General features: G+C 37.3%; 5 protein-coding genes across 9 annotated transcripts; all 5 read left to right on the forward strand.

The window, feature by feature from the left end:
* Positions 1-2,110: 2,110 nt before the first annotated feature.
* Positions 2,111-8,120, forward strand: LOC117933235 (FT-interacting protein 3). 4 transcript variants are annotated; one of them, XM_034854640.1, is made up of 3 exons: positions 2,111-2,474; positions 3,181-3,328; positions 4,807-8,120. In XM_034854640.1, exon 3 carries the CDS (start codon positions 4,878-4,880, stop codon positions 7,884-7,886), a length of 3,009 nt encoding a protein of 1,002 aa, XP_034710531.1. In that variant the 5' UTR covers positions 2,111-2,474; positions 3,181-3,328; positions 4,807-4,877; the 3' UTR covers positions 7,887-8,120. The 4 variants fall into 4 exon arrangements, with proteins under 4 accessions (XP_034710531.1, XP_034710514.1, XP_034710519.1 ...); XM_034854623.1 differs by lacking the exon at positions 3,181-3,328; XM_034854628.1 differs by lacking the exons at positions 2,111-2,474; positions 3,181-3,328 and adding an exon at positions 3,335-3,855.
* Positions 8,121-10,205: 2,085 nt separating this feature from the next.
* Positions 10,206-11,917, forward strand: LOC117906517 (probable xyloglucan galactosyltransferase GT20). The gene has a single exon (XM_034819556.1). It carries the CDS (start codon positions 10,221-10,223, stop codon positions 11,847-11,849), a length of 1,629 nt encoding a protein of 542 aa, XP_034675447.1. The 5' UTR covers positions 10,206-10,220; the 3' UTR covers positions 11,850-11,917.
* A 558-nt stretch (positions 11,918-12,475) lies between these two features.
* On the forward strand, positions 12,476-15,082 carry LOC117932230 (probable phospholipid hydroperoxide glutathione peroxidase). The gene is made up of 6 exons (XM_034853365.1): positions 12,476-12,744; positions 13,192-13,268; positions 13,443-13,504; positions 13,659-13,777; positions 14,580-14,747; positions 14,846-15,082. Exons 1-6 carry the CDS (start codon positions 12,478-12,480, stop codon positions 14,876-14,878), a joined length of 726 nt encoding a protein of 241 aa, XP_034709256.1. The 5' UTR covers positions 12,476-12,477; the 3' UTR covers positions 14,879-15,082.
* A 415-nt stretch (positions 15,083-15,497) lies between these two features.
* LOC117932239 (probable phospholipid hydroperoxide glutathione peroxidase) lies at positions 15,498-22,045 on the forward strand. Of its 2 annotated transcripts, XM_034853386.1 has the most exons (7): positions 15,498-15,628; positions 19,283-19,378; positions 19,795-19,871; positions 20,259-20,320; positions 20,788-20,906; positions 21,459-21,626; positions 21,719-22,045. In XM_034853386.1, the coding sequence occupies exons 2-7, from the start codon at positions 19,325-19,327 to the stop codon at positions 21,749-21,751; spliced, it is 513 nt and encodes a 170-aa protein (XP_034709277.1). In that variant the 5' UTR covers positions 15,498-15,628; positions 19,283-19,324; the 3' UTR covers positions 21,752-22,045. The 2 variants fall into 2 exon arrangements, with proteins under 2 accessions (XP_034709277.1, XP_034709267.1); XM_034853376.1 differs by lacking the exon at positions 15,498-15,628 and having other exon boundaries at positions 19,148-19,378.
* On the forward strand, positions 15,622-18,704 carry LOC117932249 (probable glutathione peroxidase 8). Its single transcript, XM_034853399.1, has 7 exons — positions 15,622-15,724; positions 16,136-16,212; positions 16,597-16,658; positions 17,126-17,244; positions 17,800-17,967; positions 18,073-18,402; positions 18,501-18,704. The coding sequence occupies exons 1-6, from the start codon at positions 15,671-15,673 to the stop codon at positions 18,103-18,105; spliced, it is 513 nt and encodes a 170-aa protein (XP_034709290.1). The 5' UTR covers positions 15,622-15,670; the 3' UTR covers positions 18,106-18,402; positions 18,501-18,704.
* Positions 22,046-22,438: the final 393 nt, after the last annotated feature.

The raw sequence follows: 22,438 nt of genomic DNA on the forward strand, positions 1-22,438 counted from the left end.
GTCAACGACATATTATTTTTCAAGACAAAAAATATGAGATGTTATATTTATAAATTTAAGATATTTTCATCATTTTTAATCAATTTTTTAAGATATGAATAGAAAAATATAGTTGTAGGAGTGTAACTCCGATAGGTTAATTCCAACCCAACTCGACATTTAGAGAATTTGGATAATAATTTTTAATACTCAAGTTAGACTTGAGTTAGATTTTTTCAATTTAAACTCAATTTGAGTTGGATTGGAGATAATCCCAGTCTAATTGGAATCTGAATTAATATTTTTTTATAATATTTATAATGTATATTATTTTATATAATAAACTTTTAAAGAAAAAATATAAAGTTATATCATATATATATATTAAATATATAATTTATAATATATTAAATTTCCATATAAATACATTAAAAAAAAACATATTGTAAATTGATTTTAAATTATGTAATTTAACCAACTTGAAATCAATTCAATTAACTTGAGACTAACCCGATTAACTCGAGATTAACTTAACCAACTTGACTCTAATTTGTACAACTCGAATTCAATCCAAATTTAGAAAAATGATATTGAGTTGAATTTGAATTGAGTACATCGAATTAGAGTTTAAGTTAAGTTAGATTAATTAATTTTTAATCATGATTAATCATCAACTCAATCAATATGTCCATGTTGTAACTCTAATAGTTTATGATAAAGTTTTAAATTTTTTTATTTAAAAAAGGATTGTAATTAATAAAAATAACAATAAGAATGAAGGTAAATTAAGTAAAATGTAAGAAAGGAGAATTCAATAAATGTTTTATTTAGATTCACTTCTTTAATAAATAGAATAAATTTTTGTTCCCAAATTCCAAATAATTTTAAAAAATAATATTTTTGATTTGTTAGCATAAATTAAATACCATGTATCAAATACATAGTTGTAGTTTATCATTAAAATAAATTTTTACCATAAATAGTATGTTTGTAAAATTATAATGAAAGTTACCAAAATAGGCATACAAACTATTGTCAAATTAAAATTTAAAAAATTTAAATTAATGCAACATATTAATGAGGAATGAAATAATCATACACACATCATCATACCTTGATCATTTTAATAGACAATAAATAGTTATTGAAAGTCACAAACGACACCGTTTAGTAGAGGAAGAGGGGGGGGGGGCTTCCAGAAGGGCCGTACAGTGCCTCGAAATGAGGAGGGTAGTGCAGAAGTGGGCCGAGGTGGGCATGCTGACTGGGATAATTGTGGCATGCGATCAACGTGGCAGAATTGTGACCACTGGTGAGTGAGGGTGTAGGTGGAGATTTGGTAATCACGAGAACACCCAATCCCTCCCACCTTTGTACCCGCTACTCAACCCACAGGCAACAGTCTTTATTGCGATATTAAAGGCACGGTTGGGTGGGCATACAGTTTTCTCAGAGCGCAGAGGTATGGCCATGGTTGTATAGCTTGCCCACTCCTCAGTCCTCCCACACTCTCAATTTTACACACCTCGCCCCCTTCTTTTCTTTATTATCATATTCCACCCCCACAATTCCAGAATTTTATCATTTTTCACACAGTTTATTGGATGACGAGGATTTGCTGATATGTTGTCAGTGCTCCCTATTTTTCCTGCTATTTTCAAAATCTCCCCCATGTTCTCTTTGTCTTTAGTTAAGTCCCTTAACGTGGCAGCCACGTGATGCTTTGGTAATTGTGTCACGTAACCAGTCTTCCTCAGCATTGAATCAATCACTATAGAAGCTCACATTTTTAATATATTTATTTTATTTATTTAATTAGAATGAAGTTTTATAATACCATGGGGTGATTGAGGGAGATAATAATGCATAGATTGATAGGTCATCAAATAATATGTACGTAAACGAGAAAGGAAATGTTTATTTCTAAGCGTAGTCGGTCCATTAATCTCATATAAAATCATATGACACACAAGAACATGGATCCATGTGATCCTCCTGTCCCTTAAAATCATTTTATAATTTACATTTTCATTAATGTTGCATTACTCTTTGTTATATTATGATTAGGAAAACTATATGAAATGAAATTTTATAAATTGATTTTATGTGGGAGTAATTTCAATGGTACTGCCCACTGAATTTAAATGAAATGGGCATTCAATTAGAATCCCAAGGGAGTGATTGTGATTGTGACTGCTGTGATCTCAACATTTATTCAGAGGGTGTCTTTGTATATTATAACGTTGCACTCCCAAAAAACTAAGCAAAAAGGGGCTCACTGTTCTGCTTTCTGCCCGGAGTAATGGAGAGGTGATCTGTAAGACTGTAATCTACGACACACCCACACCTCTCCTCTTCTCCTCTCTTCTATGTGGATACTGGGTACTTGCTGTTTCTGAGGCTGCATTGTTGTTTCTCTGCCAACTCTCCAGGCGCCACCTCTCGTTGTTTATGAGGCAAATGCCAAGAATCTCAAGTTTAGCTCAAAAAACGAGGTGATTTTCCCCCCTTCTTCTTTTTTTTTTTTTCTTTTTGTTTCTCCACTCTCTTCTAGTTTTCATGCAGGAGCTCAGAAGAGATGGGTCCTTTTGTTTGTTTGTGTGTGTGTGTGTGTGTGTGTTTTTTTTTTTGTTTTTTTAATTTTATTTTGTTCATCGTTTTTCATGAATTTGTACTCTGGAGTCTGGACTAACTCATTGTTCGACGTAAGATGAGGTTTCTCTTGGGAAAATCGGTTATTTTTTTGGGTTTCTTTTGTTTTCTGCTTATTTTTGGGGTGCCCGGAAAAAAATTGTCAAATTATTTTAGTTTATTTTGTGTATTTTTACGGTTTATTTTCGTATTTTATTTTATTTTATTTTTGTCAAAAATTGAGGAAAACGCAAGTTTATGCTCTCTACTCTTGTTTTTCTTCTGTGATTTGAGTTTGTTCTTTCTCCTGTAAGTGTCTAAATTTAGTTCCTGCTTTTGTTCATTTGGCTTCAACTGATCCTCTGTTTGGTTGGAGAGAAAATGAGGAAAAGGAAAAAAAGGAGAAATAAAATTTTGAATCTTTAGTGCTATTTTCCTTGGTGTCAAGAAACGGAGAACCCATGTCATATAGGCCTAATTTGATCCTTGTTCTGCAAAATCAGGCAAAGTTGATGTGACTTTGACAAATCAGTATTAAAAAAGTTGTCTTATGTTCCCACCTTTTCTCAGCAACCAAAAGGAGGACTATGGAAAGCTGTGAGATCCAAACACAGCATTTAGGCGGTAGTTGTTTGTGGGTGCATATTCAGTGGAATCGGGTGGAGTAAAGTTCATATGTCTTTAGCGAGATTTAAGGCCCCCTTTAGCTTGAAGAGTGGTGGGTATGCTCATTTTTTTAAAGTTTTTAATCTTTGTACGAGGGAGTCTTGCACATGCCTCTGAACAAGTGTTTGACCCATTTGCTTTCTGAATCCAATGCTTTATTTTAAGCCTCTTAACTTCATTTTAAACTTTTTCTGATGAGTTTGTATCAATGATTTGAGAAAAGAACTCAATAAAAAATTCGAAAATGCAAAGAAAAACTCTTCTGGGCCTGGAAATTGTTAACCATTTCGCCCCCTGTTTCTGATTCAGAAAGTGAGCATTTAGCTGTATTTAGCTTTGTCTTCAGAGCATTTGTTTTGGTCTCTTCTAGATGATGAGAGTAGATTGCTGATGGGCCTTTTTTTTTTTTCAGTTAAATTATGTGTTGATTTTGTTGAACTGTCTTATAAGTGAAGCTGGCAGTGTGAGTGCAAAGCTCAAATCTGCTTTAGATCTGCCTGCTTGGGATTTTGGGGTTTGTCCATCTATGACTAACAATGCAGATCAATTCCCATCTCGAGTGTCGGTAGTTGCCTCCTGGTAAATGGTTTGGATTTCTCAGCATGCTAAAGAGTAATGGAACCACTGGTTCTGCAGATTAGTTTTGTAGTTACTGTTTCATTCTGCTATCTGCTATGCATGACTCCTTCACCTTTGGGCTAGAATTATTCTTCTAGGAGGTTCATATTTTGCTGTTGAAGTTGATTTTCCATAGATCTGTTAAGATTGGAAGCATGAACATTTGGGGGAAATGAATTTTGAATCCATTTGGCTCAATACTAAACATCTGAGCTGACAAATCAGCTTTCAGTGATAAACCCAACAGAAAAGTTTTGAAGTGGTAATTTTTGTCATCTATAGAATTGTTTTAGTATTTGCAAAGAAACCAGTTCTTCCGTTTTGGTCTGGCATATGAGTGCATGTCTCCAGGTTGAAGAGAAATACATACCCACCTTATCTGCTGCAACTAGTATCTAGCATCCCTGCTATCAAGTGTTCTGCACAGAAGCAAACAGAACCTCAGTGTTTCTAATTCTTCCTTGGCCGTCTGTTACCCACTAAATATTTTGTTCGGTGTTCAGGAATTTGGATCTATCAATTTATCGATGTTTGAGGATCTCTACGGGTTTGATACTATCTTTGCTTTGTACTTTTGTGATTCAAGTCCCTCATTTGAAAGTATATGTATCATAATTTTAGGAGTTCCACCTCATTCACATTAATATTACATCAAACATGGCTCTTATAGTTTGAGAATGTATTTGAGGATATATTTCTTGAAGAAAAGATGATATTTCTCTATGGCATATTTAGAAATGATTCTGATATTTAAGGTATAAGCATTGAAGATCTTCAATTCTTTTTGGCCATGGTGAACCAAGACCGTTTTCCTTGTGGTACCTATATCATGTCTTCCAAATGACTGTATCATGTCTGTTTCACAGATTATTTCTTAATGACATACTAAATGAACTTTGCACTGCTTTTCAGGTACTTTTAATTATCTTCCATTTCCCGGGTAGTTTACATTTGATTCAGCAACCCCTGCCACCTATATCGCCATGAACAACCTTAAGCTGGGGGTAGATGTGGTTAGTGCACACAATCTTATGCCTAAAGATGGGCAAGGGTCATCTAGTGCCTTTGTAGAGCTCTACTTTGATGGTCAGAAGTTCCGAACCACTATCAAAGAAAAGGATCTCAACCCTGTTTGGAATGAAAGCTTCTATTTCAACATCTCCGATCCTTCCAACCTCCATTACCTCACTCTTGATGTCTACATCTATAATAACACCAAGGCTACCAACTCCAGGTCCTTCCTTGGGAAAGTTTCCCTAACTGGGACTTCATTTGTCCCATACTCTGATGCTGTTGTCCTGCACTATCCTGTGGAGAAACGGGGCATCTTCTCACGTGTAAGAGGGGAGCTTGGCCTTAAAGTTTATATCACAGATGATCCTTCAATAAAGTCCTCTATCCCAGTTCCTTCAGTTGAATCTACACATAAAGATGCAAGCCTAACTCATGACCAAACAGTTCCCAATCCAGTCCCAACTGGTAGTGAGAGAGCAGAGGCAAGACACACCTTCCATCATCTCCCTAACCCAAATCATCCCCAACATCAGCACCAGTCTTTTCCGGTAGCAGTCCATCAAGCAACAAAATATGGGGTTGATGAGATGAAATCTGAACCACAGCCTCCAAAGCTTGTTCGCATGTACTCTTCATCACCAGCACAACCTGTTGATTTTGCACTTAAAGAGACGAGTCCATTCCTTGGAGGAGGACAAGTTGTCAGGGGTCGTGTTATTCGTTCAGACAAGACTGCAAGCACTTATGATCTCGTTGAACAAATGCAGTTCCTCTTTGTAAGGGTTGTTAAGGCTCGGGAGCTTCCTGCTATGGATGTTACTGGGAGTCTTGATCCATATGTTGAGGTGAAAATTGGAAACTATAAAGGAGTTACAAAGCACATGGAGAAGAAGCAAAATCCAGAGTGGAATGTAGTGTTTGCCTTTTCGAGGGATCGGATGCAAGCTTCTGTACTAGAAGTAGTGGTTAAGGACAAGGATCTGGTAAAAGATGACTTTGTAGGCAGGGCAAGGTTTGACCTCAATGAGGTTCCTATGCGGGTTCCGCCTGATAGTCCACTGGCTCCAGAATGGTACCGGCTAGAGGACAAGAAGGGGGAGAAGATCAAGGGTGAGCTGATGCTTGCAGTCTGGATTGGCACCCAAGCAGATGAGGCTTTTCCTGATGCATGGCATTCTGATTCAGCTACACCCGTTGACAGCTCAGCAGCTGCCTCTACTCTGATCCGTTCAAAGGTTTATCATGCACCACGGTTATGGTATGTGCGTGTTAACATTATTGAGGCACAAGATTTGGTCCCAACAGAGAAGAATCGTTTCCCAGATGTGTATGTCAAGGTACATATAGGAAACCAGGTCATGAAGACAAAGACAGTTCAGGCTCGGTCACTGACCACACTCTGGAATGAGGATCTCTTATTTGTTGCTGCCGAACCCTTTGAAGATCATCTGATACTTTCAGTCGAGGATCGTGTGGGTCCTGGAAAAGACGAGATCCTTGGAAGGGTCATCATACCATTGAGCACAGTAGATAGGCGTGCTGATGATCGAATGATCCATTCCCGGTGGTATAACCTGGAAAAGCCCATAGCTGTAGACGTGGATCAATTGAAGAAAGAGAAATTCTCTAGCAGGCTCCATCTTCAAGTTTGTCTAGATGGAGGTTACCATGTTCTTGATGAGTCAACTCACTATAGCAGTGACCTCCGCCCCACGGCAAAACAGCTCTGGAAGCCATCCATTGGGGTTTTAGAGCTTGGCATCCTGAATGCTGTAGGTCTTCACCCCATGAAAACAAGAGATGGGAAGGGCACATCAGATACCTACTGTGTGGCCAAGTATGGTCACAAATGGATCAGAACACGAACTATTGTGGATAACCTTTGTCCAAGATACAATGAGCAGTACACATGGGAGGTTTTTGATCCAGCTACAGTTCTCACTGTAGGTGTTTTTGACAATAGCCAGCTTGGGGAAAAGGGTTCAAATGGTAACAAAGACCTGAAAATCGGGAAGGTTCGGATTCGTATTTCTACCCTGGAAACAGGCCGTGTTTATACTCACTCTTATCCCCTGTTGGTTCTTCACCCAAGTGGCGTCAAGAAGATGGGAGAGCTGCATATGGCAATCCGATTTTCCTGCACATCTTTTGTAAACATGCTTTATATTTACTCACGACCCTTGTTACCAAAAATGCACTATGTAAGGCCCTTTTCTGTGATGCAGCTTGATATGCTACGACACCAAGCTGTCAACATAGTGGCAGCGAGGTTAGGTCGAGCAGAGCCCCCACTCCGGAAGGAGGTGGTGGAATACCTGTCGGATGTGGATTCACACCTTTGGAGCATGCGGCGGAGCAAGGCAAATTTCTTCCGGCTAATGTCAATTTTCTCGGGATTATTTGCAGTAGGGAAATGGTTTGGTGATATCTGCATGTGGAGGAACCCCATCACAGCAGTGCTAGTGCATGTGCTCTTTCTCATGCTTGTTTGCTTCCCAGAACTAATCTTACCCACCGTCTTCCTCTATATGTTTCTGATAGGGGTATGGAACTTCCGCTACCGGCCAAGGTACCCTCCACATATGAACACAAGGATCTCACAAGCTGATGCAGTGCACCCTGATGAACTTGATGAGGAGTTCGACACATTTCCAACAAGCCGGAGCCCAGAGCTGGTGAGATTGAGGTATGATCGCCTGAGGAGCGTGGCTGGTAGGATTCAGACTGTGGTGGGTGATGTAGCGACTCAGGGAGAGCGAGCTCAGTCTCTGTTAAGCTGGCGAGATCCACGAGCTACCGCCATCTTTGTTACTTTCTGTCTGGTAGCAGCACTGGTATTGTATGTGACACCATTCCAGGTCATAGCAGCCTTGGCAGGATTCTACATGATGAGACATCCCAGATTTCGCTACAGGTTGCCATCAGCACCAATCAACTTCTTCCGTCGCCTGCCCGCCAGGACTGATAGTATGTTGTAGTAAGCCTTGTAGGTTGGAGATTCTTGCTAGGCTATTTCCCTTCGTTCTTCATCAATGTTTGCTGCACCTTGTTCTTCTGTTTCTTTAGTTGTTCAGTCTGTCTTGGTCTTAGACTACTGTAATCGACTGTTGAGACCCCAAGGGAGTATAAATAAATTCTGTATATGGCCTTTCTAGCCACACAGATGTAGAATAATGAGCTGTTGAAAGAAACTCTCTCTTGAAGTATCAAAATATTATGTGCAAGGACAGGTGAACAGGTTTAGAAAAACCTAACCGAACCCCAGATTCTTGATGGGTTTTTTTAGCTTAATACCCTGAAGATGCCCAACCCAAGTAAATTGCCATATGGGGTTTTGATGAGCATGCGTTTCGATGTACATTTTCACTTTTTCAACTGGGTTTTCTGGCTTCGATTCAGAAAGGTTAAAGAAATATCCATTGAAGGCTAATTGCTTGCTGATGCCTTTCCCTTGATGATTGGCACTGAATGATGGATACCATCATACCAACCCACTTGATGTTTAAGATCAACCAAAGTTCAACCACTTTGGCTGTTGAAATGTTGATCAACAGGGTACCTGACAGGTTCCCACGTAGTCATAGCATATGATAATCTTATATTATTAAGATAATGGGGTGAAGAAGAAAACACTTAAGAAAAAATTTATTCCAAGAACGAAAAACAATAGATAGATAATCAAGAAAGTAAAATGCAATTAGAAAAATTATCATAATTAATTAATTAGAGCCATATCTTCAACATTCCCTCAAGTAGGGCAAAAATATTCTCCATTTCCCATTACAATAAAACCTCTATAAAATAACACTCTCATAAATTAATATTTATTAATTTAGAGAGAGTATTATATTTTTGCGAAAGACCCCTACAAAAAATGTTAAAATTTAATATCTTAAAAAATAAAAAGAAAATTCTAAATATGCTATAATTCCAAAAAATAGTTGAATTGAGAAAAACAGTCAACACCTCGAGGTTTATAGTTCCTCGATTATCAAAAACAAAAAAAATAGTTGCATTGAGAAAAATAAAAATTGTAAGAGATTACTAAATATTATTTTATAAATTTTGTTTGCTATTTTTTTAAAAAAATATTTTATTAATTATTCCAAGAACGAAAAACAATAGATAGATAATCAAGAAAGTAAAACGCAATTAAAAAAATTAATATAATTAATTAATTAGAGCCATATCTTCAACATTCCCTCAAGTTGGGCAAAATTATTCTCCATTTCCCATTACAATAAAACCTCTACAAAATAAATTAATATTTATTAATTTAGAGAAAGTATTATATTTTTACTGTATAATATTTGTATATGAATGAGTTGCGAAAGACCCCAACAAAAAACGTTAAAATTTAATACCTTAAAAAATAAAAATAAAAATTCAATATGCAATAATTCCAAAAAAATAGTTGAATTGAGAAAAGCGGTCACCTCGAGGTTTATAGTTCTTCCGATTATCAAAAAATAAAAAATAAAAAATAAATAGTTGCAGTGAGAAAAATAAAAATTGTAAGAGATTACTAAATATTATTTTATAAATTTTGTTTGCTATTTTAATAAAAAATATATATTTTTTATTAATTATTGATTTATATTTCCTATGGATGTTAAGGAATTTTTTTTTTTTACAAAAAAAGAAATAGTATCTCATGTGTTTAGTAAAATTATTAATTTTGTACATTGCTTAAATTGAAACCAAAAGATTTTATTATTTAAGCAAGACTATATTAAAAAGGTCTTAATATTAGATATAATATGTAGGACGGCGTTAGGATAGGGTGACCCTCAAATACCCACGTGGTTGTAGTATGCTCTAATACGTGGATGATGGATGACTTACGTAATCTTCTTTTGCCTATTCCAAATCTGCTTAAATAGGTACAGCTGTAAACTTCTTTGGAAAAGTCAAATTAAATTAACCCATTTAACTTCAATAATAAGAAAAGTGCAACTCTTATAAAAGGCATATAATTACTAGAATAAAAATAAAAATATAAGGAAATTAATATACAAACAATAAAAGGAAAGTCAACAGAATTAATTTGTACAGCATGTTGGTGTTAATGTTAGTAGAAAATATGAGTCAAATGTATGGATCTTGTATTGTGCACTGCACACAGGGTCGTGCAAGCAAATTAGGGGGCCACCAATGATTCATGGGATATGCCTCCTTCCTCGAAATGCAAGCAAATTCAGTCTCCAATACGTGCCTCCATGTCCAAGCACTAAATTTTCCTAGAAAAGATGGAACCACCCCGAGTAGAAAACCAGGAGCAAAGCTAGGAAGAAATAATTTTGTCACCAGAAATGGCCATTTCTGTGTCCAAGAAGAGATCTAGACTACCCAAAAAGGCAGAAGCAGAAGAACTTGGTTCCTTCATTTCAGTTCTATCCAAACTTCTATATCGAGTCCCTGCGGTGCTTCTCGTTTTAGTCCTTCTCTTCCTATGGTCTTCTTCCACCACCATTATCTCCGGGAACATTGTCCACGTGTGCGTGTCTTCCCGGAGGCTTAACAACCTCTACTGCCTCTCTGCTGGAACCCAACCTAATTTTGAAATCCCAGTTTCGATCGTCCACAATACTTCTAGTAGTAGTACTACTCCAGAGATGGTGGATGTTTTTGTTGAAAACCCAGTTCCAATTGCAGGTAACAGCACTGGAAATGAAAGAGATGAGGTTGAGAATGCCGTTAAGATAGTTGAAGAGCAGCTTCGGGCACATCGATCCTGGACGGCAAATGGGAATGCTGGTGACTGCAATGGGAGGGGGGTGTTTGTGTATGATCTGCCACCAAAGTTCAATAAAGAGTTGGTGGATCACTGTTATGATATGATTCCATGGATGGACTTCTGTAAATATTTGAGCAACGTGGCGTTGGGAGAGCCGATACTGAAGCTTGGAAAGGGATGGCACCAGACTCATCAGTATTCTCTGGAACCAATATTTCATTCCAGGGTTTTGAAGCATCCTTGTAGGGTTTACAATCAGAATGAAGCAAAGCTCTTCTATGTCCCATTCTATGGTGGACTAGACATCCTGCGATGGCACTTCAAGAATGTTTCCAGTGATGTCAAGGACACCTTGGGGTTAGAACTCATACAGTGGCTTGAGTCTCAGCAGCCATGGATTCGAAATTCAGGTAAGGACCATGTGTTTGTTTTAGGCAAAATCTCTTGGGATTTCAGGAGGAATAACAAAATTTCATGGGGGACTAGATTTCTAGAGCTTGATCAAATGCAGAACCCAATAAAGCTCTTGATAGAGAGACAGCCATGGCATATGAACGACATTGGCATCCCACATCCTACTCACTTCCACCCCCATTCAGACGACGATATCATCACATGGCAGCTCAAAATCATGCGGTCCAAGCGCAAAAACCTAGTGAGTTTTGCAGGCGCTGCAAGGCCAGGTGCACCAGAAAACATAAGGTCGATACTGATCAAACAGTGCACTTCAGCAGATACCGGAAAATGCCTGTTTCTGAACTGCGATTCAGGTGATTGTCGTCAGCCTGAATCCATCATTGAGCTGTTCATGGAGTCGGAATTCTGCTTACAGCCTCCTGGAGACAGCCCCACAAGAAAATCAGTATTTGACTCTCTGGTATCAGGCTGCATCCCAGTTCTGTTCGATCCATTCACAGCATACTACCAGTATCCATGGCATTTACCAGAGGATCACACCAGGTATTCAGTGTTCATAGACCAAGAAGATGTGAGATCAATGAAGGTGAATGTGGTGGAGAGGCTGATGAAGGTTTCAGTGAGGGAAAGAGAGGACATGAGGAGATACATTGTGTATGAACTGTTGCCTGGATTGGTGTATGGAGATTCAAGTTCTGAGTTTGACAAGTTCCAGGATGCATTTTCCATCAGCATGAACAACCTTCTCGAAAGGATCAGCAGATTGGATTCAACTTCTGTAAATTAATGGGGTTTCTTCTGCAACACACAAGGGCAATCCCAAATCATTTTTTTGCACCATTAATTACAATTTTATGAAACAAATTATAATAATTTTTTTATGATTAAGAGTTTTACCAATATGAACTTTGTAACCCATCAATTTTTTTTTCAAAAAAATTCCATTCACATTCTCTTTGACAAATGAAGAAGAAGAAAGTCCATATCAAAGGTTCATATCCAGTACATTTTTTTTTCTTTTTTTCTTTTTTAATTTGTGTCTCAAATTCGTTCATATGACTCAAATTCAACTCGTATTTGAATACCCACAAGCCTAAATCTGTTTCCATTGTATTTCAACAATGAACAGTGTGAAAATATCTTAGCCTCCAAATATGGAAACTTCCAGAATTCCACTTAGAAATGAAAAGCTGCAACCGTCATCGTTGAATAACAGTACCATTAACAAATCCACTACATTTCTTCTGATCAAATCCATCCCAGCCGTCCATCAAGCATATTCCACCGAACCCATATCTGTGATCCATTAGTCTCCACGTTTATTCGCCACGTGTGAGCCCCATCCCTTGACGTGTAAGGTTGGGCTTTGTCTTCTTTCTCTATATATTTTCTCGACCCTGCTTCATTTTGTTTAAATGCTTTGTGTTTCAGCTCCTCTTCTTGGAAGAAATTCTCTCCTAGTGAAGCCTTTTTTTTCTAATTTGAAGCAATCCCTTCTGTTTTCTTCACGCGTTCGTTTTTTCTCTCTGTGTTTTCCGTCTACCCAAACAGGGGTTTCCAGTTATTCGTCCCACCCAATCTATCAGAGACAGAGTTGTCTGCTTTACTACCAGCCTTTGAGATCAAATCACACCATGGCAAGCCAATCCAGTCCCCAATCAGTCCACAGCTTCACCGTTAAGGTAATATTCTACATGGGTTTATTGGGGTTTCGTTTAATCGATGAAATTGTTTCTCCTCACCCACTGTTTGATCGAATTGCTATCTTCTGTGGCTCAAGAAAACAAAACCCTCCCCCATCAGGGCCTGAAATTTTCGTCGCAAAAATTTTGTGCCTTTTTTTTTTATTGGTCATTTTCTCAGCATCCAAACGGAGAGCACAGTAACCCTAAGGTCTCACTTTTTAGAAAAACTTGAGGGCTCAACTATTTATACTCTTTGGAGGCATAAGAAAGTGGAAAAATGATTAACTTTTAGATCCTCGAGAATTGTTTAATTGAATTAACCAAGTGTTCATTTTTCTTCAAGGGAAATTTTGGGTTACTAATTGCTTGTTCTAAGTTTCGTTTGGGCATTTGGTTTTTAGTTTTGTTGATTTTGTTAAACCTTTATGTCCTCGTTACTTGCAGGATGCTAGGGGAAATGATGTTGATCTTAGCACCTACAAGGGAAAAGCCCTCTTGATTGTCAATGTTGCATCACAATGGTACAGTATAGATTCTCATCTGTTTTATTGCTTCATGTTTTGGAAATTTTGGTTTGTATGAGTGTAAAATTACTTTGATGAATATCTATTTAATTCAATTTTTCTGAAATGATGTCTGATTTATTTTTTTCATTATGACTGTATTTGGAGTTTAATCATTTGTTTTTGATGCAGTGGCTTGACCAATTCAAACTACACAGAGCTGCATCAGTTGTATGAGAAATACAAAGATCAAGGTTGTGTTTCATACCTATTTTTAGGCTCTTATTGTTTGTCCATGTAGCACAAATATTTGTGTGTGTGAATGAAGTCCTTGGCATTTATCAATCAAGTTCAAGGGCAAAAGGCCTTGGATGCAGCTGGTTGATTTTTCCTTCTGTATGAGTGCAGGTTTGGAGATTTTGGCATTCCCATGCAATCAGTTTGGAGCACAGGAACCTGGGAGTAATGAAGAGATAGAAAAGTTTGTTTGCACTCGCTTTAAGGCTGAGTATCCCATCTTTGATAAGGTAGGCATTGCGCAGGACTTCAATTTGAATTTCTTTAATTTGAGACATCTCTTCTCTTGCATATTTGTGGTAGTCTGCCATAATGTTAATAAATGTGAGTGGATCTGAACTTATAAAAAGGGGTGCTTGTTTCACCATTATTGTTTATTAGGGAGCTTGCAAATTTCAAACCTTGAGATCTTATTCTTCATTACAAGTTAAGTGGATTTTAGATTCAATTACTCATCAGCTTGCAACTTGTAAGCATTGTGCATGGACAATGCTATAACTGAAGGCCATTGTCTAGATTTTGTCATCATGTGATCGACGTTTATCAGCATGAAGTTTTATATGTAAGACTCTATGTGATATTATTAACTAGGAGGCTATATTATAAATCTGATCCAACTGTGCAGAACAAGAAAGATACCTTCATTTGCACTCTTTCTTTTCCCTTTTCTGTGTGTGTTATGCCATATTTAAGAGCAAATGATGGTTTTTTTTAACTCTATTTCACCAGCCTTCTTTAAATCAAGTTTCTGTGTTAAACCAAATTCAAAGCACAATCCAATTCAGCTGAGTTGGCAAGTCAAAGCCTCATTCCTTTGTAGGAATATATCACAGTGGTTTAGATTGTTATCCCTCTGGTAGCTCAATTGGTAGACACACCTGCTCAGGAAAGGGAGGCCCTGGCCTTTCCCAATAAATGCTCCTTTCAGGAATGGGCATTCTATTGACAATAAATCTATCTCCTCACATTGCTGTTTCATAGCAGAGTCAGTGACATTCTATTGACAACCTTCAATTTTTGCTCTCAATTTAGATTGATGTGAATGGCGATAGTGCTGCTCCACTGTACAAGTTTCTGAAGTCAAGCAAAGGTGGACTCTTTGGTGACAACATCAAATGGAATTTCTCCAAGTTCCTGGTGGACAAAGATGGCAAAGTTGTTGACCGCTATGCACCCACAACTTCTCCCCTTAGCATCGAGGTAAAAGCCATTCTTCCCTGTTAGTCGGTATAGAGTCTTGAACAGTGAGTTTGAGTTTGTGATAACTGACCCAGATGAGTTTTGTTATTTCTTTGCAGAAGGACATAAAGAAACTGCTCGGAATCTCATAAGTGCTGCATCAGCTCTCTTTAACAAATAAATAAGAACCCGATGAGGATGTTTCTGTAATAAGCACCATGATGAGGGTGTTTTCAGGATGTTTTATGTTCACGTACTACAGTTGTGTTTGATAAGAGTAGTGTTTTGGTTGAATAAAGATCAGATGGTTATTATTAACTATAACATACCCAATCTCATTACCATGGATTTGTTCTCGTTTTGAAGATCTAGTAATTGTTGCCATATCAACTCAGGTTCTTGGCTTGATCTTGGCGAATTCAAAAGTGAAATGATCATGCTGCCTCCTACAGTAAGCCATTACATGGTTTATCACTTTTGTTCTGGGTCCACTTGGAGTCCCATCAAGTGGTGATGGGATGTTTTGTATCTAATAAATGGAATTATTATCTTTTTATCATATTTAATCACAGCTCCCTTGGGTTGGTAAATGCAAGTGGCCATATTCTAAATCTCCTCCCTTGGGTTACAAAAAGACACAGAAAAAAATATTATTTTGTGGGCTATATTTAATTAATGGGCTTAAAAAATTGATTTGACATAAGTTTAATTAATATTGAATGGCTATAGAATAATAAGATGAACAAGAAGGGTGATCATTGCGTGTGTATCTTAATTACCCGCCGCCCTCCCTTCCCCTAAGATTCTTGTCCTTAAAGATCGCACCCTGGAGCTGCAGAGTTGAAATCCAAATCGAATTCCCACAAACCACAGCCACTGCAGCAGAGTACAGCATCAGAGGGGTTGAAAAGCATTCACCTCCCACACAGTCAAAACATCACACAATGTCGAAGCAAATACAGCAGGGCCCAGAATCAATCTATGACTTCACCGTTAAGGTCTGTTTCTTCCTTGTATCTGAAATTGATTATTTCATTTATGTGGGTTTGAGTTATTTTCCTGTTTTCCCTTTGTTTGTTCTTCGATATGAGGTCCACTGTCAAGGTCTTGAATGCCTTTTGACATGGATGATGGTTTCACACCCATCCGCGAAGTGGGTTTCTTCTCTTTCTGTGACTGACTGAAGAAGGGTTTCTTGGGTACTTCTATCTTTAGCTTAGCTACGAGGAATTTCCTTCAATTCTTTTTGCTACAGTGTCTTGTATATCTTTTTCCCCTCGCCTTTGAAGAAAATGTAGGTTCATGTTTCATACTGTGTATGTAACATTGCAAGAGTATTCTGGCTGAATATTTCTCTTTGGAATCACATGTATCGATCTATTTTCTATTTTGTTTTCTTTTGCTTGGAGGATGCTGAGGGAAAGAGTGTGAATCTGAGCATTTACAAGGGGAAAGTCCTACTGATTGTCAATGTTGCCTCCAAATGGTATACCCCATCTCTTTCTGCTTCATCATTGTTCATCTTCTGTTATGATTTTGTTTCAAATTGAAATTTATTTTAAAGTGCGTTTGGGAGTGATTTTAGAAAGCGAAAGCGTTTCTAGTATTTTTAACACTTGAATGATCAAAATTTTCAAGTATTAGAAATATTAAAACCGCTTCCTATAATTACTACCAAACAAACTCTTAATTGGGTATCAGAATATCAAACTGTAGTGGTTCTCAAATTGGGTAAAATCAGTTCGTATATACAATTTAGGGGTCATCTTCTCCATTTTCATTTTCCTAACCATTGAAATCTTCTTGATGGTACTTACACCATCAAAATGCTGGTTGGTTTTTGTTTTTATTGTTTGGGCAATTGTGGCAGTGGATTAACCAACTCAAATTACACAGAGCTGAATCAGTTATACGAGAAGTACAAAGATCAAGGTTTGCAGCTTGAACCTTCTCATTGCCTTTCCATGCTTATTATTTTAACTATCATCATCAGCATACTTAAAAAAATTCATAATTGAGGTGAAAAGAATTTTATTTTATTTATTAGAAACAAAATTTCATTGAATCATATTAGAAAGTTAAACAAAGGAGGATGATTTCTTTCCAGAGACAAGCTATACTAAAGCTGCTGAATATGATCAAGGAGGTAAAAAATAGAATGAAATTCAAGACAGTTTCTTCCTTAGTGAATGAGGGCAAAAAGAAAATTATTGAGATGATGTCCATAAGTGTCTGTGAAGCATCTGGAACATGTCTTCTACCTTATTTGTACACAGAATAAAAACTGTTCTACTGGCTATACAAGCGTCAAATTAGCTAGAAGTTTACTCCAGCAATCTAGTTCTATAAGACCTTCTTGGTTTAACAAGTTAGGGATTCCTTTTCTGTTCTCATTGCAGGCTTAGAGATATTGGCATTTCCATGCAATCAGTTTGGAGAGGAGGAACCGGGAAGTAATGAACAGATCTTAGAGTTTGTGTGCACTCGCTTCAAATCAGAATTCCCGGTCTTTGACAAGGTAATAGAAAGCATAGGGGCTATGTTGCATTTTATTCTGTCACATTAGTTGGTCATAATGCAATGTTAATTATTGTAGACTGTAAGCACAAAAAAGTTTCTGCTGTTTTTGTTTATTTTTCACTTTTTTTCCTTTTGAAAGCAGACAATTCACAAAATTTGAGCAGCTAACTTGCCATTTCAAACAGCGCTTGGCACTCTTAAGATTATTCACATGATTGCCTTAGAATAAATGGCTCTAGATATGTGTAGACCAGTCATGTGTCATGCTTCCAATTTTTGTTAATAAGCGCACTGTTTTTTGTGGATATAAGTGAGACTTACTGAACATATGCAGCAGTGATTGTCACAGCCATTCTATTTCTGTTCCCATTTTGAATCTGACTTGCTTGAACTTCAAGTTAGTAGTAGTAAATCAAGAGAACAACCACAGCTTTTGCCCTCTGATGCCAACAGCGACAATACATTGTCGGTTTGAAAGCTCATATGTTACCGTTTCATTGTGAACTGTCTGGGATTATATTTTAACCAAATCCATGTGGTGTTCTTATATTAGATTGACGTAAATGGCGACAATGCTGCTCCCCTGTACAAGTTCTTAAAGTCAGGAAAATGGGGAATCTTTGGGGATGATATCCAGTGGAACTTTGGCAAATTCCTGGTTGACAAAAATGGGAAAATTGTTGATCGTTATTACCCTACAACTTCCCCTCTCACCGTTGAGGTAAACCCACTTTTGCTAGTACACATGATTCTCCAAGTTCATTTTGGTTTTTGCTTCCTTTCTGTTTCTTGATATCAGTCTTTTGGATTTGTGAAACTATGGCAGAATGATGTAAAGAAGTTGTTGGAGGTGTCTTAAATTCTGAGAAATGAAGAAGAGCTTATTAGTATCATAGCAGATATCAAGCTCCTCATGTTTGCTTACCCTGTTTGTGTGTGCACCTGACTCTTGGACACGAAGTTGTACTTGGATGATATTATGTTTAAAGATGACTCCCTTTGTTTCTCTGGTGTAATCAAATCATCCGTTTTTTTTTTTTTTTTTCCCTTTTGGTTTTCTCAAGAATCTGAAACCGAATTCTGTTCATCCTTATGATCCTGTTCAGTATTTGGGTTTTCAATGGATTCTCCAACAACTACTCCCCTTAGCATCGAGGTAAAAGCCATTCTTCCCTGTTAGTCAGTATAGAGTCTTGAACAGTGAGTTTGAGTTTGTGATAACTGACCCAGATGAGTTTTGTTATTTCTTTGCAGAAGGACATAAAGAAACTGCTTGGAATCTCATAAGTGCTGCATCATCTCTCTTTAACAAATAAATAAGAACCCGATGAGGATGTTTCTGTAATAAGCACCATGATGAGGGTGTTTTCAGGATGTTTTATGTTCACGTACTACAGTTGTGTTTGATAAGAGTAGTGTTTTGGTTGAATAAAGATCAGATGTTATTATTAACTATCACATACCCAATCTCATTGCCACGGATTTGTTCTCGTTTTGAAGATCTAGTAATTGTTGCCATATCAACTCAGGTTCTTGGCCTGATCTTGGCGAATTCAAAAGTGAAATGATCATGCTGCCTCCTACAGTAAGCCATTACATGGTTTATTACTTTTGGTCTGGGTCCACTTGGAGTCCATCAAGTGGTGATGGGATGTTTTGTATCTAATAAATGGAATTATTATCTTTTTATTATATTTAATCACAGCTCATCATGTACAGAGTTGGTAAATGCATGTGGCACTGGCCATATTCTAAATCTCCTCCCTTGGGTTACAAAAAGACAAATAAAAAATATTATTTTGTGGGCTATATTTAATTAACGGTCTTAAAAAATTGATTTGACATAAATTTAATTAATATTGAATGGCTATAGAATAATAAGATGAACAAGAAGGGTGATCATTCATTGCGTGTGTATCTTAATCACCTGCAGCCCTCCCTCCCCCTAAGATTCTTGTCCTTAAAGATCGCACCCTGGAGCTGCAGAGTTGAAATCCAAATCGAATTCCCACAAAGCAGAGTACAGCATCAGAGGGGTTGAAAAGCATTCACCTCCCACACAGTCAAAACATCACACAATGTCGAAGCAAATACAGCAGGGCCCAGAATCAATCTATGACTTCACTGTTAAGGTCTGTTTCTTCCTTGTATCTGAAATTGATTATTTCATTTTATGTGGGTTTGAATTATTTTCCTGTTTTCCCTTTGTTTGTTCTTCGATATGAGGTCCACTGTCAAGGTCTTGAATTCCTTTTGACATGGATGATGGTTTCACACCCATCCGCGAAGTGGGTTTCTTCTCTTTCTGTGACTGACCTAAGAAGGGTTTCTTGGGTACTTCTTTCTTTAGCTTAGCTATGAGGAATGCCCTTCAATTCTTTTTGCTACAGTGTCTTATATATCTTTTTCCCCTCGCCTTTAAAGAAAATTCTTGTAGGTTCATGTTTCATACTGTGTATGTAACATTGCAAGAGTATTCTAGCTGAATATTTCTCTTTGGAATCACATGTATCGATCTATTTTCTATTGTGTTTTCTTTTGCTTGCAGGATGCTGAGGGAAAGAGTGTGAATCTGAGCATTTACAAGGGGAAAGTCCTATTGATTGTCAATGTTGCCTCCAAATGGTATACCCCATCTCTTTCTGCTTCATCATTGTTCATCTTCTGTTATGATTTTGTTTCGAATTGAAATTTATTATTTTAAAGTGCGTTTGGGAGTGATTTTAGAAAGCGAAAGCGTTTCTAGTATTTTTAACACTTGAATGATCAAAATTTTCAAGTATTAGAAATATTAAAAGTGCTTCCTATAATTACTACCAAACAAGCTCTTGATTGGGTATCAGAATATCAAACTGTAGTGGTTCTCAAATCGGGTAAAATCAGTTCGTATATACAATTTAGGGGTCATCTTCTCCATTTTCATTTTCCTAACTATTGAAATCTTCTTGATGGTACTTACACCATCAAAATGCTGGTTTGTTTTTGTTTTTATTGTTTGGGCAATTGTGGCAGTGGATTAACCAACTCAAATTACACAGAGCTGAATCAGTTATTCGAGAAGTACAAAGATCAAGGTTTGCAGTTTGAACCTTCTCATTGCCTTTCCATGCCTTATTATTTTAACTATCATCATCAGCATACTTAAAAAATTCATAATTGAGGTGAAAAGAATTTTATTTTATTTATTAGAAACAAAATTTCATTGAATCATATTAGAAAGTTAAACAAAGGAGGATGATTTCTTTCCAGAGACAAGCTGTACTAAAGCTGCTGAATATGATCAAGGAGGAAAAAAATAGAATGAAATTCAAGACAGTTTCTTCCTTAGTGAATGGGGGCAAAAAGAAAATTATTGAGATGATGTCCATAAGTGTCTGTGAAGCATCTGGAACATGTCTTCTACCTTATTTGTACACAGAATAAAAACTGTTCTACTGGCTATACAAGCATCAAATTAGCTAGAAGTTTACTCCAGCAATCTAGTTCTATAAGACCTTCTTGGTTTAATAAGTTAGGGATTCCTTTTTTGTTCTCATTGCAGGCCTAGAGATATTGGCATTTCCATGCAATCAGTTTGGAGGGCAGGAACCAGGAAGTAATGAACAGATCTTAGAGTTTGTGTGCACTCGCTTCAAATCAGAATTCCCGGTCTTTGACAAGGTAATAGAAAGCATAGGACTATGTTGCATTTTATTCTGTCACATTAGTTGGTCATAATGCAATGTTAATTATTGTAGACTATAAGCACAAAAAAGTTTCTGCTGTTTTTGTTTATTTTTCACTTTTTTCCTTTTGAAAGCAGACAATTCACAAAATTTTAGCAGCTAACTTGCCATTTCAAACAGCGCTTGGCACTCTTAAGATTATTCACATGATTGCCTTCGAATAAATGGCTCTAGATATGTGAGACCAGTCATGTGTCATGCTTCCGATTTTTGTTAATAAGAGCACTGTTTTTTGTGGATATAAGTGAGACTTAATGAACATATGCAGCAGTGATTGTCACAGCCATTCTATTTCTGTTCCCATTTTGAATCTGACTTGCTTGACCTTCAAGTTAGTAGTAGTAAACCAAGAGAACAACCACAGCTTTTGCCCTCTGGTGCCATCGGCGACAATTCATTGTCGGTTTGAAAGCTCATATGTTACCGTTTCATTGTGAACTGTCTGGGATTATATTTTAACCAAATCCATGTGGTGTTCTTATATTAGATTGACGTAAATGGCGAAAATGCTGCTCCGCTGTACAAGTTCTTAAAGTCAGGAAAATGGGGAATCTTTGGGGATGATATCCAGTGGAACTTTGGCAAATTCCTGGTTGACAAAAATGGGAAAATTGTTGATCGTTATTACCCAACAACTTCCCCTCTCACCGTTGAGGTAAAACCCACTTTTGCTAATACGTTCATTTTGGTTTTTGCTTCCTTTCTGTTTCTTGATATCAGTCTTTTGGATTTGTGAAACTATGGCAGAATGATATAAAGAAGTTGTTGGAGGTGTCTTAAATTCTGAGAAATGAAGAAGAGCTTATTGGTATCATAGCAGATATCAAGCTCCTCATGTTGGCTTACCCTGTTTGTGTGTGCACCTGACCCTTGGACACGAAGTTGTCCTTGGATGATATTATGTTTAAAGATGACTCCCTTCGTTTCTCGGGTGTAATTAAATCCTCTGTTTTTTTTTTTTTTTCTCCTTTTGGTTTTCTCAAGAAACTGAAACCGAATTCTGTTCATCCTTATGATCCTGTTCAGTATTTGGGTTTTCAATGGATTCTCCAACAATCATCTGAACTTGGTGAAGCCTTAGTTTGTGCCCCAACCCAGCAAAACCAGGTTTTATTTATTAATGGTCAAGATGGTAAGCCAATCTTGGCAGTAGATGATGATTCAGATGCAGTGTAGGGATGACAAATGCTTAGAGGCTGATTACAGCCACAGTCCGATCTGCTCAGCCAAGGAGGAATATGCAAATGGTTCAGGTGGTTCAGTGTGGGTGGACCTGAGCTAAAGCTTTGAGTTTAAGCAAAGCGGGATCACACCAAGCAGAGAATGAATCTAGGGATGCTGAACTCACAAGATACTACTAAGTCAATCAAGCAGATAGTAATCTGAAGAACAAAAAACCTGATGATTTTTAGAATTCCAATCCTGATTTGTAAAGGTTTTGTTCAGGTTTGATAATCATGGCAACAA

The sequence above is a fragment of the Vitis riparia genome, chromosome 2, assembly GCF_004353265.1.
Source record: "Vitis riparia cultivar Riparia Gloire de Montpellier isolate 1030 chromosome 2, EGFV_Vit.rip_1.0, whole genome shotgun sequence".
In the NCBI taxonomy this organism is placed as follows: Eukaryota; Viridiplantae; Streptophyta; class Magnoliopsida; order Vitales; family Vitaceae; genus Vitis; species Vitis riparia.

Bases quoted from the DNA above. Each gene is read 5' to 3' on its own strand.
- LOC117933235 (XM_034854640.1), top strand. From the start codon at position 4,878: ATGAACAACCTTAAGCTGGGGGTAGATGTGGTTAGTGCACACAATCTT.
- LOC117906517 (XM_034819556.1), top strand. From the start codon at position 10,221: ATGGCCATTTCTGTGTCCAAGAAGAGATCTAGACTACCCAAAAAGGCA.
- LOC117932230 (XM_034853365.1), top strand. From the start codon at position 12,478: ATGCTTTGTGTTTCAGCTCCTCTTCTTGGAAGAAATTCTCTCCTAGTG. The intron at 12,745-13,191 runs GTAATATTCTAC...CGTTACTTGCAG, and splicing joins TCCACAGCTTCACCGTTAAG to GATGCTAGGGGAAATGATGT. The intron at 13,778-14,579 runs GTAGGCATTGCG...CTCTCAATTTAG, and splicing joins AGTATCCCATCTTTGATAAG to ATTGATGTGAATGGCGATAG.
- LOC117932249 (XM_034853399.1), top strand. From the start codon at position 15,671: ATGTCGAAGCAAATACAGCAGGGCCCAGAATCAATCTATGACTTCACC. The intron at 17,245-17,799 runs GTAATAGAAAGC...TTCTTATATTAG, and splicing joins AATTCCCGGTCTTTGACAAG to ATTGACGTAAATGGCGACAA. The intron at 17,968-18,072 runs GTAAACCCACTT...AAACTATGGCAG, and splicing joins CTTCCCCTCTCACCGTTGAG to AATGATGTAAAGAAGTTGTT.
- LOC117932239 (XM_034853386.1), top strand. From the start codon at position 19,325: ATGTCGAAGCAAATACAGCAGGGCCCAGAATCAATCTATGACTTCACT. The intron at 19,872-20,258 runs GTATACCCCATC...CAATTGTGGCAG, and splicing joins GTCAATGTTGCCTCCAAATG to TGGATTAACCAACTCAAATT. The intron at 20,907-21,458 runs GTAATAGAAAGC...TTCTTATATTAG, and splicing joins AATTCCCGGTCTTTGACAAG to ATTGACGTAAATGGCGAAAA.